Source organism: Megalobrama amblycephala, linkage group LG5 (genome assembly GCF_018812025.1).
Source record: "Megalobrama amblycephala isolate DHTTF-2021 linkage group LG5, ASM1881202v1, whole genome shotgun sequence".
NCBI classification, from domain to species: Eukaryota; Metazoa; Chordata; class Actinopteri; order Cypriniformes; family Xenocyprididae; genus Megalobrama; species Megalobrama amblycephala.
This window is the reverse complement of record NC_063048.1, coordinates 13,227,447-13,239,706: the sequence shown is the minus strand read 5'-3', so window position 1 is coordinate 13,239,706 and position 12,260 is coordinate 13,227,447. Positions and strand designations below refer to the sequence as shown.

The window sequence follows — 12,260 nt, the reverse complement described above, 5'->3', positions numbered from 1 at the left end:
CAGCACAAAAAGACTGTTTCCATCGACTGAAGCAGATTTAAATACTTGCATGGAATTTAAGCACCGACTGAACGCAAGTGGCTCTGACTCGGCACGTCTGGGCATGATCAGTCATAAGTATCAAATTACATTCATAATCGGCCTTACAATCGTTAAGTGTATCCCTGGCTTAAGTTACTTTTCCAAATAAGTAAAGCAAGTTACTTTCTTTGCATTTATTGACTGGCAGCTCTCCTGTCCCCATGTTGAGAGAAATAAAGTGTAGAGGTGTTTTGCGTGATGTGTGAACATGATGGTTATTGTAGTTCTAGACTGAATGTGAACATGCATTTATTCATCTCACTTACACAAAAACATTCAGTATTCCTCAAAATGAACAAAAAGAAATGCAATCTCAGAATTTTATGCAAACCTGTAATAATTAACTATATTAAATTTACACAACTATACTTCATGTATTTAATCTTACTTTATTAACCAATGTCTTTGCTGCTGACCTTCAATGATCTAATTCAACCAATATTAACTAATATAATATTAACTAAAATTACTTAAGATTAGATTTAGAAATAAGAATGGTGAACTTTCTTCTCCTGTATCCTATTCTTCTTCAATCCAGAATGTCAGCACAGTTGAAAGGTTTGTTTGAACAGCGCCCTCTACTGTACAGGTGTAAATATGAATTTCCTTCAGCCTGAGGTTTTTCATTTCACTTTTGGTGTGAAAGGGCCTGAACATTTGCCAAAAATAGAACTTTGTTCGATGTTATTAAAAACAAACAAACAAACAGCCCAGCCCAGGTGAGAAAAGGTAACACAAAAGTAATGTATCGCATTACTTTTCATAAAAAGTAACTAACGCAATTAGTTACTTTTTTAGGGAGTAACACAATATAGTAATGCATTACTTTTAAAAGTAACTTTTCCCAACAGTGGTCCTTACTGATATAGAGAATAACTCCTTTTGGAGTGGGATTTGTGCTTTGTAACTTTACAGACCTTTTTATTATTGCACACTAAAGAAAGTTGAAAATGTAAAAAAGCACAATAGGTCCTCTTTAAGTACACATAAAATGCTTTGACATGAAAGTTCAGCATATAATGCTCCATCATGTGGAGAGAAAATCTAAGCGTAAACAGCTAAAGCCTAATCCTGCTAACTTTGTTGGCTTCAGCAAGAGGGACGAATAAAGAAATATTTCATACATCAGTAATGGACAATGGAGACAAAATGAGAGTGATGAGAGAAAAAGCGTGGAGGAGAGGAATCTAGTCAGAAAAACAAGCACATTTAAGTTGATTTGACAAGAGCATCAGGCTGGCCAACATAAATATTAGGTTTCCGTAACCGAGCTTTTGCCGCAAACAAGGAGGAGTTTGGTCTATGTTACTATGGAGGTGTACCGGCAAAACAAAATAACATTTGAAAATGTGTGAATAACTGTTTTCCCTCCTCTTATCGTGAAAAACAAGAGATGCTTTCGTGGAGACGTACTGTGAACAAACGACTGGAAATACAGACTCCATCCCGGGGCGGCTGTCAGAACGTTGAAATGTTTTGTCAGAGTAATGAGCTGTGTTGGTCTCACTCCTGCAATAAACTCAGCTTAACCAAAAGAAAAATCCACCTGAGATCCTTCATTCTGGAAAAGCTACTGCAGTCTGCAGTAAATCTTTTAAGAACAGCATCATAATTAGCTGTGCGTGTTCATGATGTGAGAATGTAAGGTGACTCAGTTGCTTTAGATGTTCCCAACACAACATATTATTGAAAATGTGGCATGTATTTCATTGCATATTGTAAATCTGCTTGGGTAATTTCCGTGTCAACTGAACCGGCAGGGCTTTTCCCCCTCTAGCATAAAATCATGGGTGTAAGAGAACTCTCTATAAAAATCTAATTTACTAGATAACGCATTAAAGAGAAAAAAATTAAATCGTCAACTCAAACAGATATGTCTGAGGAACGTTTTGGCCTCAGTTGAATGATTTACTTGCTGTAGTATATTTCAGTCTAACACCTGTTTCTGACAGCCTAACTATTCTTGTAAACACTGGATATCTTTCATTTAAGTGGAGTGAAGTTCATTTTGCTAAACAGAGGTGGAATCTGTTTGGCCTCATGAAAGATTATTCATCTTGCACCTCAGAAACCATCCCTGCTAAATATAGTTTAGTCTAAGCTCAGCTTCGGAGATGGAATAGCTGTCAAGTTTGGGCATGAATCTGGATTATTTAATGAGTCCATAAATTAAATTTAATAGCAACACAACCAAGTCATCAAAGAGCTTCTGGAAGCTGGCCCTCACAAGATTTACAGTCTATATGGTCTATTAAATTTATTCGCATAAAATTCAGCATCTGTGACCCCAGCTTTTATCAGATAAGAAGGATGAATTTTTATGATTTATGACTATTTCAACCTGATTCCTAATAAACCGATGAAGAAAAAGATGCATATAGACATCTGTGCGGCATTTTAATTCAAGGTCAAAAAAATGAAGTGCAATGAGAAGAATGGAGAAAGAATGTTTAGAACACATCTTGTCCAATTGCTGTCTTTAATCAGTCAAATGGTGGCAATAAAACAAACTGGTATTAAAAATAGGTGGAAACAAGGCACACGTAACAAGCTGCTAATCAACATTCTTAACATTGTTCCTTTCAAAATATATGCAAAATACATTCAATATTTATACCCAAAGTTCTTTCTCAATTTCATTTGTTAGGCTTTCACAGCATCAGAAAGAATGAAATGCATGAAGACATAAAAGCATGCCTATAAAAGTTATGTTAAAAGCATACCTATCAATAGCACTATTTCTAAGTTATGCATTATGAAAAAAAACATAATTGACAAAAGCTGTTTAAAAAAAAAAAAAAAAAAAAATGCTAAAACACAATAGATATGTTCATTTTTATAGTAATAATTTAATATTTTTATTTTTATATTAAATTGATCATACAGGTCAAGAATGATTTCAAGCATTAAAGTTAAACTGAATTTGTTTACAGAGGCATCGTTATGGAGGGTGCATACGGTCCACAACACGATATAAACATGTTTTCATATACTACAAACCATTAATAGTGTAATAAAATTAAAATTAAAATCTGTAAATTATAGAAAATTATTAGTGAACGTGAACTCACTCTCCCATCACTTAAAAATACAGCACACATGACGTTAACGGCGCAGAGAAAACTTGGTGGTTGAGGCACTTGTATGTTGTTTGATTTTTAGGCTGGTCCACTTGTCAGTGTTAAAATTATTGAGATAGCCAATCAAATCAAAGAAGGTGAGTTTTAGTGTTCACAGACCCAAAACATGAATTCAAGAGCAATGCGTCAGTTTTAAAGGGTTAGTTCACACAAAAATGAAATTCCTGTCGTTAATTACTCACCCTCAGGTCGTTCCACATCCGTAAGACCTTCATTCATCTTCGGAACACAAATTAAGATATTTTTTGATGAAATCCAAGAGGGTTTTTTTTTTTATTCTCAATTGAAAGCAACGACATTACCACAGAGAAGTAGTAAAAACATCATTAAAATAGTCAATGTGGCTACAGTGGTTCAACCTTAATGTTATGAAGCGATGAGAATACTTTTTGTGCACAAAAACAAAACAAAAATGATGACTTTATTCAACAAAATCGTCTCTCCCCTGTCAGTCTCATATGTAGTTGGTGCAGTTCAGCACTTCCGTGTTTACATCCGAACACCGGCTCCTGGGTCAGCATCACACTTATGCCTCGTGCTGCTCGTGAACAGCGTCGGACAATACCGAGCCGGCGTTCAGATGTAGAACCTGGAAGCGCTGCAATGTAAATAGTATAGGACAATGATAGGGAAAAGACAAATTTGTTGATTAAAGTCTTTAGTTTTGTTTTGTTTTTGTGTACAAAAAGTATTCTTGTCACTTCATAAAATTAAGGTTGAACCACTGTAGTCACGTTGACTATTTTACCAAGTTTTTACTACTTTTCTGGACCTTAAAGGTGCCCAAGAACGTTCTTTCACAAGATGTGTCTCCTGAATGTGTCTGTGAAGTTTCAGCTCAAAATACCCCATAGATTTTTTTAAATTATTTTTTTTAACTGCCTATTTTGGGGCATCATTAACAATGCACTGATTTACACTCGGCGCCGCCCCCTTAAATCGCGTGCTCCCTGCCACACGAGCTGTCGACTATATTACAGCGCATTTACAAAGTTCACACAGCTAATATAACCCTCAAATGGATCTTTACAAGATGTTCGTCATGCATACTGTATGCATGCTTCGAATTATGTGAGTAAAGTATTTATTTGGATGTAAAAGTTTTATTCTGAGTGAATTTGAGGCTGTTCTCCGTGGCTAACGGCTATTGCTACACTGTTGGAGAGATTTATAAAGAATGAAGTTGTGTTTATGCATTATACAGACTGCAAGTGTTTAAAAAATGAAAATAGCGACGGCTCTTGTCTCCGTGAATACAGTAAGAAACGATGGTAACTTTAACCACATTTAACAGTACATTAGCAACATGCTAACGAAACTTTTAGAAAGACAATTTACAAATATCAGTAAAAATATCATGCTATCATGGATTATGTCAGTTATTATTGCTCCATCTGCCATTTTTCGCTGTTGTTCTTGCTTACCTAGTCTGATGATTCAGCTGTGTGCAGCTCCAGACGTTAACTGGCTGCCCTTGTTTATAATGTTGGGAACATCATGGGCTGGCATTATGCAAATATTGGGGCGTACACCCCGACTGTTACGTAACAGTCGGTGTTATGTTGAGATTCGCCTGTTCTTCGGAAGTCATTTAAACAAATGAGATTTATATAAGAAGGAGGAAACAATGGGGTTTGAGACTCACTGTATGTCATTTCCATGTACTGAACTCTTGTTATTTAACTATGCCAAGGTAAATTCAATTTTTGAATCAAGGGCACCTTTAAATATGGTAATTTCGTTGCTTTCAATTGAGGATACTCTTGATCAACTCTTGAATTTCATCAAAAATATCTCAATTTGTGTTCTGAAGATGAACGAAGGTCTCACGGGTGTGGAACGACATGAGGGTGAGTCATTAATGACAGAAATTTCATTTTTGCGTGAACTAACCCTTTAAATGGTTAGTTCACCCAAAAATGAAAATGATGTCATTTGTTATTTTTCGACCAAAATGTATTTTTGATGCTTCAACAAATTCTAACTGACCCACTGATGTCACATGGACTACTTTGATGATGTTTTTATTACCTTTCTGGACATGGACAGTATACCGTACATACATTTTCAGTGGAGGGACAGAAAGCTCTCGGACTAAATCTAAAATGTCTTAAACTGTGTTCAGAAGATGAACGGAGGTCTTACGGGTTTGGAACGACATGAGGGTGAGTCATTAATGACATAATTTTCATTTTTGGGTGAACTAACCCTTTAAGAATGAAAGAGTGTGAGGTAAGTGTGAGGTTTTGTTTTTGCATATGATTAAGAGTGAATGTGTTCATATATTAAAAATAAAAAATGTTATTTGCAAATAGTTCAAATGAATTACAATAAATTCCTGTTCTTTTACAGTTTTTCTTTATTCTGTGAAATAGAATAAAGCAGTGGTTCCAAAATTGGGGGCGCGGACCTTAGAGGGGGCGCAGAGTTATGAAAAGGGGGGTGCAGCAAGGCTGAGGGATATTGTACAGTCACCAGATTGTTATGCAAAAGAAACTTCTGCTGGGTAGATACAAGAAAATATTTTTTTAATATTTTTCTCTACCAAAGGGAGCCCCGGCAGAAAAAGTTTGGGAACTACTGGAATAAGCATTATAGTGACAGTCCCATAGCCTCATTTGTTACCACTACTGTAAAAACTCACCATGGTAATCTAAATACCCTGGTTTAAATTTGCTATATGCATATGTTATATATATCAGATATATCAGACTGTGAAGCAGTCACCTGTAAAACATGATATATAGTGTTACATGAAGTCTAGGTTAGACTATTTTATCTGAATTGCATACGGTTTAAATGCTGGTTGGTCATCAAGCATCAAAGATATTTGGAGCATGTTCAGTTTGAACTCTATTCAAAGTGCAAATATTTGGCTCTAGAAGCTAACCTTTATAATACTTTGATAAAAGCACAATTTTGTCTCGTCCATGTGCCGTATCAGTGACTGAGTGCATCTCCAAAAGCTGCTAAGATTCTTACAAGAGTCACAGAGAGGGCAAATGAATATGAGACATAAGATTATGTTGATAATAATTTAAGAACTGTTAGGGTGGATTACTCTGACAGTAAAGAGAAGTATGTAGATTAAAACGGGAAATTAACTCACATACACAAGTGGATGTTTCAGTTCATTTACAGGTGAATAGAAAAACTGGATGCTTGCGGGTCCCATGTCACTGACAATGAAAAGATGACTAGTCATTACATATAAAATTGCTTTGTCATCACCAACAGTGGACCATTTTGACCTGCTTTTGGTTGAATTTACAGCTTAATCAGTGACATTCCTTAAAGGGATAGTTCCCCCAAAAATGACAATTGTGTCCATTTACTCAAACTCAAATCTTTTATGACTTATTTGCTTCTGCGTAATACAAAAAAAAAAAGAGAAAAGAATACAGAAACATTGTACCCCACTTAATTTTATTGTATTTTCAAAATATCTTCTTTTAAAGCTGCAGTCCGTAAGTTTTGCCTCGTTGTTGCCATCTCTGTTTGAAACCGGCAATTGCAGTTTATTTGCGTAATTATCATCTTTACGTAATTATTGCAATACCAATGGTAATTAAACCTAATGATCACTAAGCTCATATCACAACAAACCATGCAAATTGTTACTCAAATTGTTAATGTTAACAACATCAGCATTGCGTGACTACATGTATTTAGTGTGTATTAGCGTTACCTGTAGGTGTAAATTTCCGTACAGTCTAATCTCTAACGTTAATTTGCCATACCATACAATCCACCATCAAAATGATGTTTAATTATTGCAACTGCTGTGAGAAAAGGCTATAAATGATCCGCCACCTGCAGCATCCTCACATCATATAGCCTACTAGCTGGGACTACTGGGACTCGTTCTTTATGTAAACAGAAACAGCTGCATGCTTGAATTTCCAGCGGAAACCTACCAGTACCTCTGGTATTAGAACACATTATTACAAGCTTACCGTTGTGAATCGGGCTAAGATAAGGAGATAGTTTTGAACACTGGCTGGTTATGTACTTACTCAAAAAAAGTTACAGACTGCAGCTTTAAGTTCCACAGAAGACAGAAAGTCATACAAGTTTAGAACAACATAAGGAGGTGCACTATAAATTATGGCAGAATTTTAATTTTGCAGTGAACTATCCCTTTAAGAAGTAATTATCATTCAGGATTTTTTTTTCCCCCTCATCAGATTTATACATGCAGGAAAAACGTGCATTACGTATGAATAAAATATTTGGCATCCCCGGGTTGGACTGAGCTGATTTACTGAATGTATTGATATTAGGCCTAAGATCATTTTTCCGAGAGAGCGTTCAGATCACATCCAAACCAAATAGTCCACTGTCGAAGAATGAACATAAAGGGCTTATCTTTGAACTGCAGACACATACATTTACTTGCTTGCGTCGACATTTCGTTTGAATTTATACTGGGCGATTTGGCAAATGTCCTCTTTTTTAAGGCGTCACATTTTGACCTTATCTGAATAAATGGGACCAGGCCCCCCCCACCCCCCCCCCCCCCTCGATCCCACGTCCTTGTTATGCCCTATAAATGAGAACACTTCACACGCTGCTTAGAATTCTGTTCAGTACCTGTTTACCAGACGCATTCCTTAGAAGGCACACCATGGGACTCTTTCCTGGAGTGGGGCTTGTGTTTGGTGCCGTTGTGTGGCTCTCTTTTCCGATGCCTCCATCTTTAATGTTGGCAAACTCCCTGCTCCGTCGTGCAGCATAGTGCTTTCCAAGGCTGAGACAGTCTGTGAATAACGTCTTAGCAGTCCAAATGGACTAGTTCCGCTCGGATAAGCGATGCCCGACCACAACAAGGGGTTCTGTTTCATGGTGCTTCCCAGGGACATGCTCTCCCTGAGCCTTTGCTATTTAGTTATTGGCAGCCTTGAAGAAGCAGAAGTTCAGCCAGAGACCTCTGCGTCACATGGTTTGATTGTGTTGCACATGTTCAGACTCATCACTATGCATTTCTGCAGACATATATAGTCTTAGAACAACACATGTACTCCTCGACCCCTTACAGCTGGTGCATTTCCCTTTTTTTTTTTAATCATCATCATGCACTCGAAACATTTTCTCCATCTGGAGTTCTCCACTAAACTTTCTCCCTCCCTTTTCAATCCAATCACCCCTCATTGAAATTTCCCAGAATCAAACACAAAAACAGGGGGAAAGAAATCGTAGTCAGCAGCAGTTCAGCTTTATTGTTTCTTGCCTTTTTCTCATTAAAAGGAAGAGGACGGTTGTAGTACATGAGAACAGTTCTGTGAAACAAAACTCAAAGCCTTCATAGTGATTCAGAGTGATTGTTTCAGCATGTTAGCAGTAATGCCCATTTGGATCAGGACAGAGAGGTGTGGTCTCTCATCCAACCACAGACAGGACAGGGGACCATTTCGTCTGTGATTTTCATGTGCACACCAGCGCCGTATTGACCCAAATGAGCGACTGCGGATCCATTAGAGTCACCGTCGACGACATTCAAAACCATTTTTCTAACATTCAGGAGGTTTCATCAGCTTTCCCGTACACTGCAGTAGAGGCAAGTGTCCGAACTAAGCCCAGAGGCTGAGGCTGCTATCACGAGCAGTGAGATCGTTGTGATTGTTAAGTACATTACTGACTAGCATTAGTAGTTTTCGTAATGGCATGCTGAGGATGCTTTTATTACTGGTGCAAATGAACTGAACAGTGTATCAGTGATGCGAAAGCTGATGGCACATGGAATATGAACGATTGTCAGTTTAAGAGAGGAAGGGAAAGCATTACAAGTGCATAAACAGGCCACATATTAAAATAAACATTGAATGTCAATAAAAAATAAATTATTCTTTTTTCATAAAAAAGCTGGGTACTTGTGCTTTCTCTTCTGTTCAGCAATTTGGTTTTCTTTTGTAAGCAATATATGTCGCACAAAAATATTGCACACTTTAACTCTACATTAATCGCAAAGGAACAAGTTATTAATAGTGCATCTACCAATTGTTTTGCTGGCAACAATGTAATCTCAAAATTGAAGTGCAAACCATATGGTCAGTATTTAGTGTCTATATTCATTTCATTTTTGTCTCTTTAAGTGGTTAAGAATGTAGGACACCTGCTGATCATTTTAGACAATTCAAGAAAATGACTTGGAGCCCAGCCCAAGTGTTTCCACCGGAGCTACTGTTGTTAAACAGTTCAAAAAGCACCTTACCCTCGATTTATCTCTGTTATACAAAAATAAAATCTTTTACCATTCACAGAAAAGGCTATTTGACCTCTTTTTCCAAGAAATTATCGCTTTCCATAGCTCTTCTCGAGCCAGTGCCGAACATCTTTAAGGTTGTAGAAAAATGGACCCTTACCCCCAAGGTAAGCGATTTTATTCTTCTGCACGATGCAAACCCGCTCATAGGACACACCGTAGGCTACGTTGGCATTGTTGTCCATGCAGTCGGCCACCAATTGGCACTGAGGAGGCAAGGAGAAATGCTCCAAAAGTGTCCGGGCAGCAAACATCCTCTCCTCCAGATTACGGTGTTTCCTCACTTCAAACGAGAAGTGCTCCATGGGAGGAGCCACCCAGCCGTCTGAGGGATGAGCCTCATCTATGTAGACAAGCAGGAAGTCTGCCACATCCGAAAATTCCTCAACCATCCGCCGGAAAACCGGCAGCTGGCTTATAAAGGGGGGTCAAGTGGCCGAGCCGAAGTTGACCACTAACGGGCGGTCTGGAGACTCGAAGTCCAGCAAGTGGCACTCGTTGTGGGTCTTACCGCTGATGCTCCAGCGTCTGTTGATGCCGGGGACCTTCACCACCTTGGAGTTTGGAGCAGCCTCGCCTAGCTTCACCTGAACAAGAAAGTTCCACATCCACATGTTAATATGTTTGAGGAATCCCTTCCTTGAATTCCTTGTGGCCAGCCAAAGGATTAGTTATGTGTGTATGGGCTACACTGAAAACCGTTTTGCTTTAGCTTTGTGGGTTTATTGGCCTCTGTTGTTGTGAAAACTCAAGTGATTGTCACCAGGTTTAAAATCTCACATTCGCAGTTGCATAAGTACACAAACACAAAATCTTAAAGGCTTTGTCACTGCTCAGAACCCATAATGATGTATTGGGCAATCAATGTTTAACACTATCTGTACGAACTTTTAAGCATCTTGTTGAAAATGTCGAGCACATAATCTCTTTGAGCTCACAAAAAACTTTGGAGCCGGATTTTGTTTGTAGTAAGATGCTTATCATAATGCCATTCTTTTACTTTATAGGTGTACATGAACTTTGGCACTACATTACTAAAGAGCTGTAAACACAAATATAACTCAACGTATTGTTGTGTCAAAACACCTTTACGTTTTTGACATGTTATTTTGCCACTGAATGATTTCCTCAGCAAGACTTTGTAACCCAACAGTGATATAGTTAATGGTTGAAGACAATGAATGTACATTAAGCAAGTGTATTTTACCCCACTAGGTGATTTTTGATTGATTTTTAGTTACAAAGTAACAGGAATGGGAATCCAGACATTTAATGAATTAAGGGCATCGACCCGAGAGGTCACTGACTGTCTGGAGAGCAAAGTTCATACACCTTCATGAGGATTACAAATAAACAGAATGTCAAGTTTTGAAGAATACGCAAATATACTGTATTTTTTTAACCACTTGTCATAAGGTGAGGATGTACACCTAAAAGTAAAAATGTTTTAAACATATAAAAACATCTTTTCATCCATTTACACTCAATTTTTATGAGTTTCGACTTTAACAGTAAGATGGTCGAAATGTTATCACCTCAATTTGTACCTTTAAATTTGAATTTACAATTAGTTCTAGATAACACTGAGTAATACTTTATGCCACAATGTTACAATTAATGCAGGCAAATATAACTCATTAAAATAACAACTGTAATTATTACATAAAATGTATGTTGAACTTATCGTACAGCATTTTCATCAACATTTTTCGTTTTTAAATGCACTTGTTTGCGTGTGTTTATTGGTAATATTTGCAGTACTTTAAGTAAACACTGTAACGTGGGCACTAAAATCTAATCAGACATTGCTTACTTCATCTCAACATAGACAAATAAACCCCAAAGCCCTCTGAACTTGTGTGATGCAAACTCCACAGTGAACATCCCCGGTCGTGTGCCGTCGGCTTACCTGTTTGTAGGCATCCAGCAGAAAGCTGTTCCATATGGAGCGCACGCCGGCTGTGGTTAACATGCGCTGCCACTCACCCGTGGAGCCCGAGCAGCTCAGGAGTGACACCACACGCTTAACCAGCACTATCGAATCATACAGCACGAAAAACAGGCAGTTGGAGAAGAAACCAGGCAAGATCTGCAAAGTTACCAGGAGGTCCACACTAAGCATGCCCATTTCGTGCTGATTTATAACAGGTGGTTGACGCGCACTTTTGCTTATTTAAGTTCACCTTTCCGACTCATCCTGGTCAGATATCATCTCTTCTGCCGTCCCCTGCTAGGAAACTTTCATTCACCTAAAGAAAGCAGAGCCGACTTGAGGATGTGGGCGTTTGCGCGCGGTGAGCCCGAATCTGCGTCTTTCCAAGCATCAGGCGTCTTTACGCATATAAGAGCGCTAGTGCCAAACGCCCCGCTTCTTTTCTGCTTTACAAATAACCAAAGGCTACCCGTTGGGCAGGTTCCTGAATCGCTCTGCGTCTTTTTATACCGTAAATCATTCCAGGCTCTGAAATAAAGCGCGCGGGGCTGGTGGGCGCGTGACGTCATAACGAGGGCTTTCTCTCTGGACAGGACATGCAGTAAAAAAAGATGGAAACAGACTCGGTGCTTTTTAACGTCAGCTACTGATTATAAAAGGAGATTACGTGTACCTACATGTTTGCATGGATTTGCATAAAATCAATCTTTAAATGTGATATGGCGTGGTCTAAAGTTTATTGAACATAGTTGATTTTTAGATAGATAGATAGATAGATAGATAGATAGATAGATAGATAGATAGATAGATAGATAGATAGATAGATAGATAGATAGATAGATAG

The 12,260-nt window shown here is 38.1% G+C and overlaps 1 protein-coding gene across 1 annotated transcript; it reads right to left on the bottom strand.

Moving 5' to 3' along the window:
* Positions 1-8,414: 8,414 nt before the first annotated feature.
* On the bottom strand, positions 8,415-11,919 carry dio2 (iodothyronine deiodinase 2). Its single transcript, XM_048190778.1, has 2 exons — positions 11,393-11,919; positions 8,415-10,070 (listed from the first exon to the last, which is right to left on the bottom strand). The coding sequence occupies exons 1-2, from the start codon at positions 11,609-11,611 to the stop codon at positions 9,513-9,515; spliced, it is 777 nt and encodes a 258-aa protein (XP_048046735.1). The 5' UTR covers positions 11,612-11,919; the 3' UTR covers positions 8,415-9,512.
* Between the last annotated feature and the right edge of the window lie 341 nt (positions 11,920-12,260).